Raw genomic sequence first — 15,299 nt, 5'->3', positions numbered from 1 at the left:
AGATTAGATTTTATATTCTTGCAAAAGAACTAGCATGACTGAATGTAATTATGTAAACAAATGATTAATAATCGTAGAAATGCTGCATAGAAAATATATAATTTACATTAAGTTTTGCTCAAAGGGGCACACCTCGTCTGTGTATGGTTGTCAATAATAATGCAATGCACTCCTGTAATGCCAGTCACAGGTCTTTTTATTTGGCGATGCACATCTTGCATTGATTGAAATGTTTGATATTACTGTGCTGCTCAGCATGGAATCACTAATTCCTTACACTTTCAAGTTTCATTAACATCTTCTCAATACAGACATGCAATGAAACACACTACTAGTCACTTGATAAGAAATTCCTCACTGAACTGCCACCATCTTTCTTACATGCTTTGTTACCCTGTTTGGAACTCAACAACGGGCAATGAAAATGAACAGGCATGCTCCCACTGTCTCCTTGTGGTGCTGGGAAGCCCAATGCTGGTGGTTTAGTTTCTTCCATTAAAATCCTCCCACAAACACCTCTCTGCTCCATTTATGTGGTCCAATCTATGCTTCCGAGGATATTACTTCCCTTTCCATTTGATATTCAACACTGCCTTAAAGATGTGTGCAATAAATGTGCCACCACTGTTTAGTAATATGTAATACAGCTCTCATCACGTAAATGTGTTTGAGTTGTGTGTCTGCAGCGGCAGAAAGGGAAAAGTGCATGCTTAGACACTAACACACACAATGTTACGTATGAAAATTACATTTCTAGGGATGACTGATGAGAGGACTGTTGCTATAATATGGAAAAAGATGACTGACCATGACCAATGTAATTGTTCAGTTGATCGCTTCTCTATCTGGCCATGCACCATCAGTTTACTCTGCACCCCCACCTCAAGCTTTCATCCACCTGGGGTGTATTCATTAGTTGGATTGTTTTGCAACAACTAGTTTCAAAAGGACAAATTCAGTTATGTTTGCTTCCGTTTGATTCATAGAATAAAACTGTTGCTAAATGTTTTGCAACGGAATCTGACTAATACACCCCTGTTGTCAAGGACACCGACCTCCACGTAGCCTACAGTCTAGGCCTAGGAACAGACAGTGTTCCTAGCAAAGTTGTATATAAACCCTGAATTGCAATGCTATGTTTTGGCCATTGAGAGGCTTTGAAACCACTGGACGGCCATATTGGCAACCCCCAGCAGGCGCAGTCCTCCATAGGAATGAATGGAATTGTCCTGCATTTAAATTCAATGTTTCAAGGACAAAATGACATGTATTTAAGTATGTTTCTGTTATAGTGGGGACTGTAACATTATGCATTAAGGTATCTGTAATAGAACAAATGTGGCAAAAACGAATGTAGGCATTAACTTCTATAGCTATTTCTTTACACCAGCGAGGGAGTGCCAGAGGCAAGAGGCTTCAACACAGCGCCCCCTACAAATCATCTAGTGTGTATATAAATAATTAGTTTCTAGCCTTCAGTTTTCCTAAGGGGCGGAGTTCAAGGCTTGTCAGAGATCCGATTTGGGAAGTGATGCTGCCATTATGTTTTTCAGATGAAGTTTATGGGTTTAGGTACCTTCGTACATTAGGCGTCGAGCCAATATAAGCCGCCGAGTAGTTTTAGTTGCCCATTCATTTGTGAGGCAAGAGTTTAATGAATGTTGACACATCTCCGTTTATTGAGAAAAAAAACGGCTTGGTATTTTTATAGGGGCGTTTTCACTTTCTGAAGGTAAGAGACGAGCATCAAGCTCCCATGTAATCGGAGGTTATCCTCGAGCATTAACGTTAGCTAGCTGGCTAAATAAATGCATGGTTGACATCTCTATTAAACATGTTCTAAAAGTAGATCGCCTAACGAACTGAATTTCTATGCAAGAGCTGTGGTTCCTCGCTTGCCATCACAGCATAAAAACATCGTGTGTGGCTAGGAGTGCTAGTTAGGCGAGTGAATTTGATAGCTAACTACATTGACTGTATCAAGATAAAATTGACGTCACTGTCTTATATTTCACCGCTGCCTGTATCGCGTAAAGCTTGTTGTTTAGTTGTACATCATGGTCGTTTCGTATTTTACTTTTCACTGTAAATAATGACTGAACGGCTGCTCTATTTAAACGAATTAGAGACCTTCTCAGGTGTATCATTAACCCCACTTGTACCTCGGAAGTAATATTGTTGTTCTTCATGACTGTACAGGAAATGCTAGTGCTTTTACAGGCGCTCATGAACATGTTATTAGTCCTGCTTGGACCGATACTCAATGCATTTTCCCGTTCAGATTATTATGTCTTCTTGTCTGTCATTTGCCTTACGTGTCGGTGAACCAGGCAGGTAATAAGGACCTTTGTTGACGTTGTTGGAGCTGTTGAATATTGCTCATCCTCAACTCTCTCTCACTCACTCCAACAGCAGAGCCATGTCTCCTTCCGTGCGTCTGCAGGAGATGATCAGGGTGATCAGAGGAGCCCGTACACAGGGTGAGGAGCGTGGTGTGATCCAGAGGGAGTGTGCTGCCATCCGGGCACAGTTCAGACAGGCTGACAATGGGACCCGCTCTCACAACCTGGCAAAGCTGCTGTATGTGCACATGCTGGGCTACCCCGCCCACTTTGGTCAGGTAGTGAACAGTGCTCTTAAGATAATCATTATTTATTGAGTTTCTATAGCGCTTTTCATTACAGAATCTCAGTGTTGATAAGAGAAATAAACAAGCAACATATAAAATATATATACAGTATGTAGCTACACTGAACAAAAATATAAATGCTACAATTTCAAAGATTTTACTGAGTTACAAAAAATTTAAGGAAATCAGTCAATTTAAATAATTTCATTTGGCCCTAATCTATGAATTTCACATGACTGGTATGCAACTGTTGGTCACAGATACCTTTAAAAAAAGGTAAGGGCGTGGATTACAAAACCAGTCAGTATCCGATGTGATCACCATTTGCCTCATGCAGCACGACACATCTCCTTCACATAGAGTTGATCAGGCTGTTGATTGTGGCCTGTGGAATGTTGTACCACTGCTCTTCAATGGCTGTGTGAAGTTGATGGATATTGGCGGGAACTGGAACACGCTGTCGTACAAGTCGATACAGAGCATTCCAAACGTGCTCAATGGATGACATGTCTGGTGAGTATGCAGGCCATGGAAGAACTGGGACATTTTCAGCTTCCAGGAATTGTGTACAGATCCTTGCGACATGGGGATGTGCATTATAATGCTGAAACATGAGTTGATGAATGGCAAGCCAATGGGCCTCCGGATGCCATAGATAAAATGCAATTTTGTTCGTTGTCTCTAGCTTATGCCTGCCCATACCATAACCCACCACCTCCATGGGGCACTCTGTTCACAACGTTGACATCAGCAAACTGCTCACCCACACAACGCCATACTGCCATCTGCCCAGTACAGTTGAAACCGGGATTGATCCGTGAAGAGCACACTTCTCCAGCATGCCAGTGGCCATCGAAGGTGAGCATTTTCCCACTGAAGTTGGTTACGATACCGAGCTGCAGTCAGGTCAAGACCCTGGTGAGGACTATGAGCACGCAGATGAGCTTCCCTGAGACGGTTTCTGACAGTTTGTGCAGAAATTCTTTGGTTATGCAAACCCACAGTCTGTTTCATCAGCAGTCCAGGTGGCTGGTCTCAGACGATCCTGCAGGTGAAGACGCCGGATGTGTAGGTCCTGGGCTGGCATGGTTACACGTGGTCTGCGGTTGTGAGGCCGGTTGGACGTACTGCCAAATTCTCTAAAACGATGTTGGAGGTGACTTATGGTAGAGAAATTAACATTCAATTCTCTGGCAACAGCTCTGGTGGATATTCCTGCAGTCAGCATGCCAATTGCAGGCTCCTTCTATACTTCAGACATCTGTGGCATTATATTGTGATAATCGCACATTTGAGTGGCCTTTTATTGCCCTCAGCACAAGGTGCACCTATGTAATGAACATGCTGTTTAGTCAGCTTCTTGATATGCCACACCTGTCAGGTGGATGGATAATCTTGGCAAAGGAGAAATGCTCACTAACAAGGATGTAGCCAAATTTCTGCACCAAATTTGAGAGAAATAAGCTTTTTTTTTGCATATGTGAAATGTCAGGGGATGACTGGCTCTTTTATTTCAGCTCATGAAACATGGGACCAACACTTTACATGTTGCATTTATATTTTTGTTCGGTGTACATAAGATGTCAGGGGATGACTCCGTAGAGTTGGTATTTTTGCTCTTTTTGTATCCTAACCCCCCCCCCCCCCCCCATCTGGTCTCAGATGGAGTGTGTGCGTCTGATTGCAAGCCCTCGGTACAATGAGAAACGTGTTGGGTACCTGGGTGCCATGATGCTTCTAGACGAGAAACAGGATGCCAGCCTGCTCATCACTAACTCCATCAAGAAGTAAGGACAATTTTATCTGAAATACTCTAAAAGGGAGAAATGTACGACAGACAGACGGAACTCTGACACAGACAGACAGACAAAACTCTGCTAATCAGGCTGGAACTGGTTCTGTCTACAGTTCCATAATCATGTCTAGGCTGTGTACGATCAATGTAGTCATTAGTTACATAAACATTGAACTAGTGGTCTAGTAGCCTCTACTTGATGACAAAGTAATTGAGAAATGGTCATTAAACCCCTTCTCTCTCTCTCTCTCTGTGTGTGTGTGTTTCAGTGACCTGTCCCACAGCAGTCAGTATGTCCAGTCTCTGGCTCTGTGTACTCTGGCCTGTATGGGCTCGGCTGAGATGTGTCGAGACCTGGCCCCAGAGATCGACCGCCTCCTCAGAGCCTCCAACTCCTACATCAAGAAGAAGGTGAGCACCGTCTGTAGCCACACACACACACACCGCCACTCCTTCCATCATGGCTGAGCTTGGTAATGCAGAAACACAAACCAATCCATCTTGATCACTGCTGTCAAACACTGCGTTGCAACAGACTGACGTAAACAATCATGTGCACTGATGTTGAAGGTTATTTTAGTTATGTAGCTGATCGTGATGACGTTGCCATTTCAGGCAACTCTTTGTGCAGTACACATGGTGAGAAAAGTACCAGAGCTAGGAGAGCTGTTCACCCCTGCAGCTCGATCCCTGCTCTCTGAAAAGAACCACGGTGAGCCACTTTCATCTAACCGTTTAAAAAATATATTTTTATTACCAGAAATCTGTTTTAAAAAAATAATCAAAACAGCTGTTCACTGTCTGCTCCTCTGTACCAGACCTATTTCAGTCTTACATTTGAGGACAGTACGTAGTCTTCCATTTTGACTGTGAGCTGTTATTATGCATGTTATAGTAAATGGTGTCAGTGTGGCAAATATTCCCCTGTCCTAATGGTTAGGTCCGATTGCAGGTGTGTTACATGGAGCTGTGGTTCTGATCACTGAGCTGTGTGAGCGCAACCCAAACACTCTAGAGCAGTTTCGTAAGGTAAGACACACCTCATCCTACTCCATTCCGGTACATCCACTCAACATGAGACATTACATTTCAGTCCCTTGAAATCTGGTTTTACACTGTAACATCTAATTACAAAAACAGAACACATTCTCCCACAGCCCTAGATGATGGTCTGTGAGCCTGACTCCTGCTCTGTGTGTGTTTGGTCCAGGTGGTGCCGGAGCTGGTCCTGATGATGAAAGGCCTGGTGATGTCTGGTTACTCTCCAGAACACAATGTGGCTGGGATCAGTGATCCATTCTTGCAGGTCAGTGTTTTGAATAGTGAATTGGAGTTTGGGTAAAAACAAGCATATTGTGACTGAATCTACATGTTTCCCTTTCTCTCTTCCTCCTCCTTCCTCCATCATTAGGTGCGCATTCTTAGGTTGCTGAGGATCCTGGGGCGCAATAATGACACAGCCAGTGATGCCATGAATGACCTGCTGGCCCAGGTACAGTATTTTCATCAGTAAATAGTCATGCAGCGTTGTTGTTGTATGAACTATTTAGATTTTAATCACAGCTTATGTATTATTGACCTTCAGGTGGCTACGAACACAGACAGCAGTAAGACCGCAGGCAGTGCTGTTTTGTATGAAACGGTTCTGACTGTCATGGACATCAAATCAGAAAGTGGCTTGAGGGTAAGTGTCACGCGTGATAACGTCATCAAGTAATTTCTCATTTGTGTACATTTACATCTATTGGAAGTGCTACAAGTGATGGTGGCTAATGTAGCTCACATTTCTGTATAACAGAAGCCATATCTAAGATGTTTTGTGTGTGACAGGTCTTGGCTGTGAACATCCTGGGGAGATTTCTTCTGAACAATGATAGGAACATCCGGTTAGTCTTCGCTCTCTCTCTTCCTTTGATCTCATCTGGTCCTTTTCCATAGTTTCTACCCCGTTGCCTAGAAGATTATTGTTGCCTGAGGCAGACAAACATCTGGATTCTGATCATGCTAAACACAGTCAGTAATGTCGTGAGATTATTTAGCTAGAGCCTTTAGAATGGCAGACAGGGTTCTCTGTATGTCGTGGGCTCACGTTCACATATAAAGTTTCCTTTTTATCTGTCTGTTCTGAGGCATACTTCCTGTTGGGATTGTCCCAGTAGGGTCTGTCTGGTCCAGCAGGCTTTTCTTGTCTGGTTCTAGGCTTAAGCTCCCATCCCTGTGACAGTGTGACGGCTGCCGGAGAGCTGCTAGACTGGCTTAGATGGGATCATTCTGACATATCGATTCACCAGATGCACTATATATACAAAACTATGTGGACACCCATTCAAATTTGGCTATTTCAGCCACACCCGTTGCTGACAGGTGTATAAAATCGAGCACACAGCCATGCAATCTCCATAGACAAACATTGGTAGTAGACTGGCCTTACTGAAGAGCTCAGTGACTTTCAACGTGGCACCGTCATTGGATGCCACCTTTCCAACAAGTCAGTTTGTCAAATTTCTGCCCTGCTAGAGCTGCCCCGGTCAACTGTAAATGCTGTTATTGTGAAGTGGAAACATCTAGGAGCAACAATGGTTCAGCCGTGACATGGTAGGCCACACAAGCTCATAGAATGGGACCGCTGAAGTGCTTAGCATGTAAAAATTGTCTATCCTCGGTTGCAACACACAGAGTGTGTGTATGTGTGTATGTATGTATGTATGTATGTATGTATGTATGTATGTATGTATGTATGTATGTATGTATGTATGTATGTGAACTTCATGAAATGGGTTTACTTGGCCGAGCAGCTGCACACAATAATGGTCTGGGGCTGTTGTTCATGGTTCGAGCTAGGCCCCTTAGTTCCAGTGAAGGGAAATCTTAACTCTACAGACTACAATGACATTCTAGACAATTCTGTGCTTCCAACTTTGTGGCAACAGTTTGGGGAAGGCCCTTTCCTGTTTCACCATGACAATGCCCCTGTGCACAAAGTGAGGTAAATACAGAAATGGTTTGTTGAGATCGGTGTGGAAGAACTTTACTAGCTTAAACAAAGCCCTAACCTCAAAACCATCGAACACCTTTGGGATGAATTGGAACGCCGACTGCGAGCCAGGCCTAATCGCACAACAACCAGTGCCCGACCTCACTTATGCTCTTGTGGCTGAATGGAAGCAAATCCCCTCAGCAATGTTCCAACATCTAGTGGAAAGCCTTCCCAGAAGAGTGGAGGCTGTTATAGCAGCAAAGGGGGACCAACTGCATATTAATGCCCATGATTTTGATTTTCGATTAGCTGGTGTTCACATACATTTGGTCATGTAGTGTAGATATTTAAAAGAAAATTCAAAGACCTTGAACTTGGAGGAGAGCAGTCATGCTTAACACCAGGGAAGAAAGCACACCATTTTTTTTGCATAAGATATGAGATGGGAGATCTTGGAAATGATACTTGTAGACAAGAATCATAAGCATGTTGCTTGTTTGAGCAGAGTATATTTTCCGTGAAATGTATCCATGCACCAATTGTGTTGATCAATTCACAGCCCTCACACAAATATAACTTGTCTGAATGTATGCACAGGTATATCTCCATGACTTCCCTTCAGAAAATTGTTCAGACAGACCACAATGCAGTGCAGCGTCACAGGGGGACCATAGTGGACTGCCTGAAGGACCAGGATGCTTCTGTCAAACGGTAATGATTTCTGAACTTGTCTTACCAGCTGGCCATGTGCTGCCTATACATGAGCTACGATGGAAGAGGTGTGGTAATGTAGAGAACAGCAAACAGTATATAGTTCTATTATTTATGTTTATCTCCCAGCCGGGCGTTGGAGCTTTCTCTGGCCCTGGTGTCAGCTGTCAACATCCGCTCTCTGATGAAGGAGCTTCTCCTCTTCCTCTCCAGCTGTCCCCCAGAGCTCCGAGCACACACCACCTCGGGCATCTTCAACGCTGCAGAGAGGTACTGGGCTGGACCTCGCCTGGCTATGGGCTTTAATAATCTCTATGCCACAAAGTATTTCTTTGTGGTCTGTGTGTGCTGGGATATCTCATTTTGTGTCTTTGTCTATATGAATGTTTCCCTGTCTCTTTGAGTGATGTGTTACTGTGTTTCTGTCTTGCTCTCAGTGTCTGTATGTCTCACAGCTATCTGACTGTTCTATCACAAAACACACACAGGCCTAGCCAGGAGACTGCCCTCCCTGTGTGTCAGTCTCTGTCTATTTGTGTCTGAGCTGCAACACTGACCACTAAGTCTGTGTCTCTCAGGTATGCTCCCTCTCAGCGCTGGCACATTGACACCATCCTGCATGTCCTCACCACGGTAAATAATGACACTGTACTGCACCACAATCACCTGGGTTCAGAGCATCTACAACTTGTTTTTAACTATGAATAGCTATTGAAAATACCCCCATGATGTGTCTCACTGGTCTCACCCCACTAGCCTATACCTCAAGCCGTCTTGGTGGAAACTAGGCCGCCCCACATTGCCACTTTGATTCTAGTCTAGACAGTGGAGTTCTTCACGGATCCAGAAAGGACCCGTTCCGAAATGTACATGGGGCTTTCCCCCAAAATACAATTTTAAAATATAGAAACCCGTTCCAAACGGACCTGAGGACAACTAGACCCGTTCCATATAGACTTGGTCAGATCCAGACCCGATCCGAGTGAGTGAAGCAGCAGTCCATTTTTAAGCTACTTTATTAACCAGAGCTGATAAAGGGAGTGGCGGGAGAGAGAGGTGCTGCTCTAGCAGGGTCTGTGTTGTGTGTACTCTGAGTGTGAGCCAGTGACACTGGGGGGAGGAGGAGTTGGGGAGAGATGAGACAGCAACCAACCAAGTGGAGGGAGGGATAGACTGCAACGTCATGCCTGTCTTGACTGCCTCAAACCGGGAGAAGCTAGTTAAGCAAGCTAGCTAGACGAATTGATTCTTTGTGTGCTTTCTCGCCCTACACAGTTGGCTACAAATAACAATAATATTAAGTAGCAGCCTACCTGTTGGCTCTTGGTCATTTAACTTTTAATTCTGTCATTTTAATTCCATCTTCCATTGATTAGATAACTCTGAACTGTTGCCACACGGAGGCTCTATGACTGAAGCCTATTGGCGCTTTGACTTATGATTCGTCAACAACAACAAGCTACACGCGGCAGGCTCCACTCTCGTGAAAAGCAAGATCAGCAGCATAAATTATAGAATTTATCTCTCTACTGCAGCAGTCACATTCAGATCTGTACGGGTCCTTCAGGACAAGTCAGTTAAAATGACACATACCTGGGACAATTAGATTCGACCCAGACCCGTGACATTATTTAGAGTTCTAGATCCGGACCCGCTGTCTAGCTTTCTACTAGACAGTACTAAATCAAATCAAAGTTTATTTGTCACATGTGCCGAATACAACAGGACCTTACAGTGAAATGCTTACTTACAGGCTCTAACCAATAGTGCGAAAAAAAGGTGTGTGTGTGTGTGTGTGTGTGTGTGTGTGTGTGTGTGTGTGTGTGTGTGTGTGTGTGAAGAAATAAAACAACTGTAAAAATACATTTCAAAATAACAGACGCAAGGCTATATACAGACACCGGTTAGTCAGGCTTATTGAGGTAGTATGTAGGTATGGTTAAAGTGATTATATGATATACTGCATATATGATGAACAGAGAGTAGCAGCAGCGTAAAAAGAGGGGTTGGCAGGTGGTGGGGCACAATGGCTAACCGGGCTATCTGCAATGTGTGGGAGCACTGGTTGGTCGGGCCAATTGAGGTAGTATGAATGTGTAGTCAAAGTGACTATGCATATATGATAAACAGAGTAGCAGCTGTATAAAAGAGGGGTTGGGAGGGGCACACAATGCAAATAGTCCGGGTAACCATTTGGTTACCTGTTCAGGAGTCTTATGGCTTGGGGGTAAAAACTGTTGAGAAGCCTTTTTTCCCTAGACTTGGCACTCCGGTACCGCTTGCCATGCGGTAGTAGAGAGAACAGTCTATGACTGGGGTGGCTGGGGTCTTTGACAATTTTTAGGGCCTTCCTCTGACACCGCCTGGTGTAGAGGTCCTGGATGGCAGGCAGCTTTGCCCCAGTGATGTACTGGGCGGTATGCACTACTTACCCTCTGAAGTGCCTTGCGGTCGGAGGCCGAGCCATTGCTGTACCAGGCAGTGATGCAAAACTGTCAGGTTGCAGCTGTATAACCTTTTGAGGATCTCAGGACCCATGCCAAATCTTTTTAGTTTCCTGAGGGGGAATAGGCTTTGTCGTGCCCTCTTCACAACTGCCTTGGTGTGTTTGGACCATTCTAGTTTGTTGTTGATGTGGACACCAAGGAACTTGCAGCTCAGTCAAACTATCTCTTTCAGGCAGGGGGTGACGTTCGGGATGAGACTGTGCCCAACCTGATCCAGCTCATCACCACAGCAACAGAACTTCACTGCTACACGGTCCACAAGCTGTACAGAGCCCTGATTACAGACATCTCAGTGGTATGGCTTTAGTATGAATGTGTTTGTGTGCCACACTATGCAGGAATGTGTGTGTTATCAGTCAGGAAAACCTCAAGGCCCTGGTTATACTTATCAGCTGGGGAACTGTGCAATGTTTGTGTGTGCAGCAATCCCTGGTACAGGTTGCGTGCTGGTGTATTGGGGAGTATGGAGACCTGCTTCTGAGAGGAGAGTGTGAGGAGACAGAACCTGTTCAGGTACATGCTTTGGTTGTTGTAACACAGTCATGGTTAATACCAATTGACAATACAGTAGTAATTGTCATTAAACCGAGGCAGTAGTTCTTGTTTTCTGTCCTGCCCTTAGGTGACGGAGGATGATGTCCTGGACGCCTTGGAAACGGTTCTACAGTCACATATGTCGTCGCCAGCAACCAGGGGCTTCGCTCTCACAGCAACCATGAAACTCAGCACACGCATAACACATAACGTGGAGTAAGCATCAGTATCTCACACTGCTAGAACCACTATACAGCAATAACTGAAAACTGCCGTGTCAGTTTTTTTGCCCAGTGCGTGGGGTCTGGGACTCTACATTGCTGATACAGCGAAAACTAAAATAGCTCTTGCTTCTGCCTGGTTTTCTCTCCCCTGTCCCTCTCTGGTAGTCGCATTAGGAGCATCGTCAGCATCTACGGCAGCTGTATCGACGTGGAACTCCAGCAGAGAGCAGTGGAATATAACGCTCTCTTCAAGAAATACGACCACATGAGGTACAACCAATAATATACATAATACTATTTCCAATGTTAGCCAATCATACATGCATATAGTGGTGTCAGAGGAAGGCCCTAAAAATTGTCAGACTCCAGCCACCATAGTCATAGACTGTTCTCTCTGCTACCGCACGGCAAGTGCCTAGTCTAGGTCCAAAAGGCTTTTAAACAACTTCTACACTTGAGCCATAAGAATCCTGAACACCTAATCAAATGGCTACCCAGACGATTTGCATTGCCCCCCCCCCCCCCCCCCCCCCCCCCCCCCCAATACACCGCTGCTACTGTCTGTTGTCATCTATGCATAGTCACTTTAAACTCTACCTACATGTACATATTACCTCAACTAACCAGTGCCCCTGCACATTGACTCTGTACCGGTACCTCCCTGTATATAGTCTCGCTATTGTTATTTTACTGCTGCTCTTGATTTACTTGTTTATTTCTTATCTGTATTTTTTTAAACTGCATTGTTGGTTAGGGGCTCATAAGAAAGCATTTCACTAAGGGCTACACCTGTTGTATTCGGCACATGTGACTAATAAAATTTGTTTTTGATTTCTAGTATTATATTTTATGTAGTATTTTATGTATGGGTACATTGCCAGTGAGTGGGGCTTTGCATCATGGTTGCCACTATATCCCACCCCAGTACACTGCTAAGAGAGCTCTCTGTGCTCGCAGGGCTGCGGTACTGGAGAGAATGCCGGTGATTGACAAAAGCTCCCCGGGACATACCAATGGAGAATCAGCAGGGGGGACTATCAAAGAGTTGGAGCCAACCAAACTGACACATGAAATAGTGTTTCCCCAGGAACCTTCTAATCAGGTAAGTGATGAAAATGACTGCAATAAACTTTGGTATTTCAGCTATCTGGATATATAGAACTGACCTACTATTGTATACTGTGCGTGTACTTTCTCAAGCTAAACTTCTTGAATGTTACATAATGTGGAATCTTTACCCTCACTTTCCCTTGTCAAGGTGTGTGATCTGTTGGACCTGCTGGGTGGTTCTGGGGAGCCTTTCCAGCCCAGCCCGTCCCTGTCCAGCACAGCACCCGGCCCAGCTAGCAGCACGGCTGGGGGAGACCTACTGGACCTACTGGGAGGCCTGGATGTCACCCCTGGTGAGACGCACACAACAGCTGAGAGAGGGTGATGGGCAGAGCAGGGGGTCGCAAAGAGATGGATGGAGGGCGAGATGGAGTCAAATATCAACTATTTTGGAATGAACACATCTGTAGCTTTATACAAAATATACAGTACATCTTCATAATGTATTTAATGATGATTTGTTTCTGGTGTTGAATTCCAAGATTCCCAATGACAGAATTTTTTTTTTTCTTTGTTTCCATAGCACCACCTAGTGTTACAGTGTATGAGAAGAACGGTGTGACTCTGAAACTACAGACTGACAGACAGACAGACACAGGAATGACTGTTACCCTCACGGCCACCAACTCCACTGACGGGGACATCACTGGCCTCACCCTGCAAGCAGCAGTACCCAAGGTCTGCTTCCCCATCTCTTTTGTGTCGGAGTACCTTTGTATTTGTTATTCCAAGCTTTTACGTCATAAGTAGGGTCCTCTAGACCATGTAACTGACCAGGAAGAACTCTGGGCCCTACTTATAGGCTGTTTGTGACCTTTTTAAAACTCTGGGTCCTAGTTACAGGCTGTTCATGACCTTTGTCTCGCACTCCCATCCACCTCAGAGCGTCCAGTTACAGATGAAGGCTCCGAGTGGTGACGTCATCCCTGCGCATGGCTTAGGTCAGGTGACCCAGACTGTGCTCCTCAACAACCCAAACAAGGTGGGTCTTCATTCAGTCAGTTCATGGTCACCACACGCATGCGCACACCCACAATGGACTAAAAATGTACTTCCTTTCCCCCCCCAGGTGAGTCTGAAGATTAGGGTGCGTGTGTGCTACACCAGCCAGAGCTCTGTCTGCCAGGACACGGTGCAGATCGACTCCTTCCCAAGCACCGCCTGGTAATGACCGCTGCAATCAACCTGTCCATCAACACTGACACAGACATCAGACAATGTACGTGGAAGGATCGACAGCTGACCAGGCCCAGGAGTGGGGACCCATTCTACCTAACAGCAGTTTGTAAATCATATAGAGGGGATCCTCTCTGTCAATCAACTATTCCACACTACAACCTGATGCTCTGTCAATCCAAGCTGATGTTTTTTTAAATTACTCTTAATTCTGTTATTTTTCTAAATGGCTGACCCTCGTGAACTGTGGAAATTGTCCCACTACAGTTTGACAAGGATTCATGTAGATAAACTCTCAAGAGACTCCGTCACCCTAAAAGCCATTGTCACCATTCTACCTTTTCAGCTCCTGTTCGGACTACTGGTATTACATTTCCCATAGGTTAACTAGCGGTATTAATGACACTACTGAACATGGTACTAGCTTCGCTGTGTATTTCCGGAGTTGCAGGTCATCTGTGTCACATCAATCAACAACAGTAATATGCAGCTGTCTGCCTGAGCCAGTGGGACTCGTCCAATCAGAAGGTGAATAAATCCTGAGAACTGTAATCATGACTGTCCACATGAAAGGGGTCCGTCGGGATACATTTTAAGAGTAGCTTGAAGTTTTGGCTCATGCAACCTTGTAAACTAGTTAAAAGCTTGACAACTTTTCTTTCACTCCAGGACCACTGACCTACTTACTGGTGTGGCTCAGTGTTACAATTCTCTGTAGTCTATCTGAGCCACATGATCAGCATCCCCTAACACTACGCCTTATCTAGATGTACATGCCTTCCGTTGGTGTGCTCTTCTCCCTACCTCTCTTTACCATCTGCTTGGCTGCTTCTCTCTTCCCTTGTGCCTGTCACTCAGAACCTCCTTTTGGAGCTGAGGTATTATGGTGTATATTGACTTTATTTTGAGGTGAGAGTTGCTGTTTTATCTGTGAATAATATAACTCCCCCATATCGCTGTATCTTTGAAGCATCAGTGCCAGTCAGGCAGTCCTAACCAGTGTTTCCCCTGCCATAGCTTTAGCTTACGGAGTTATTTTTTTTATGCCCAGGGAAAGTAAATGTAGGGGAAAGACTGGCCCTGACCCCTGCCCTGTATACACTACTCAACCTCTTTCAGCAAAAAAATACACAATGGGTGACATATGTTCTTAAAACACTAGATAGTCTTGGTTTGTATGAGATTGCAAATCTTGTTGCAATACCAAATAATTGATATACATGTGCTGATGCATATTTGAGAAGTGCCTCCACAAGGTTACAAAAGTAATAGAAAATTAATTTGGTAACTTTCCAATATTCCAAAGTTCTGGGCCTTATTACCGGCTGCCCACGCAATTGTTAAGTAACTTGCAGTGATAAATTGGTTTGTGGATATTAATGGTACGCTTCAATGGGATTCAGTGCAAATAAGCAAAACATCCACCCTTTAGACCACTACTCTAAAAGGAACCAGAGGGAGAAATGGAGACGGAAAGAGAATTCCGTTGTGTGCATTGCCTTCGACTCCCATGTTGTGTCATTTCTAATTAAAGGTTATCAAACCTCAATGAGTTTAGAATTCCTATCACTGCTTATATGGAAAGTAGTTTTACAATGCACTGCTAAGTCACACACTCCTACAATAGCAGCCATAC

The 15,299-nt window shown here is 44.5% G+C and overlaps 1 protein-coding gene across 1 annotated transcript; it reads left to right on the top strand.

Annotated features, from left to right (window-relative positions):
- The first annotated feature begins 1,490 nt into the window (after positions 1 to 1,490).
- LOC106569429 (AP-1 complex subunit gamma-1) lies at positions 1,491 to 15,212 on the top strand. Its single transcript, XM_014140781.3, has 22 exons — positions 1,491 to 1,732; positions 2,413 to 2,620; positions 4,292 to 4,416; positions 4,694 to 4,835; positions 5,040 to 5,136; positions 5,377 to 5,453; positions 5,635 to 5,730; positions 5,836 to 5,916; positions 6,010 to 6,108; positions 6,255 to 6,310; positions 7,999 to 8,112; positions 8,242 to 8,382; positions 8,691 to 8,745; positions 10,792 to 10,914; positions 11,043 to 11,132; positions 11,242 to 11,369; positions 11,543 to 11,647; positions 12,335 to 12,479; positions 12,636 to 12,780; positions 13,011 to 13,165; positions 13,371 to 13,469; positions 13,557 to 15,212. Exons 2-22 carry the CDS (start codon positions 2,420 to 2,422, stop codon positions 13,653 to 13,655), a joined length of 2,373 nt encoding a protein of 790 aa, XP_013996256.1. The 5' UTR covers positions 1,491 to 1,732; positions 2,413 to 2,419; the 3' UTR covers positions 13,656 to 15,212.
- Positions 15,213 to 15,299: the final 87 nt, after the last annotated feature.

The sequence above is a fragment of the Salmo salar genome, chromosome 14 (genome assembly GCF_965601325.2).
Source record: "Salmo salar chromosome 14, fSalSal1, whole genome shotgun sequence".
NCBI lineage: Eukaryota > Metazoa > Chordata > Actinopteri > Salmoniformes > Salmonidae > Salmo > Salmo salar.
The sequence above is the reverse complement of the archived record's forward strand: the minus strand, read 5'-3'. Positions and strand labels throughout refer to the sequence as shown.

Coding starts and splice junctions, on each gene's coding strand:
- LOC106569429 (XM_014140781.3), top strand. CDS start 2,420: ATGTCTCCTTCCGTGCGTCTGCAGGAGATGATCAGGGTGATCAGAGGA. Junction 8,113..8,241: donor CAGGATGCTTCTGTCAAACG/GTAATGATTTCT, acceptor TTTATCTCCCAG/CCGGGCGTTGGAGCTTTCTC. Junction 13,166..13,370: donor TGCAAGCAGCAGTACCCAAG/GTCTGCTTCCCC, acceptor CATCCACCTCAG/AGCGTCCAGTTACAGATGAA.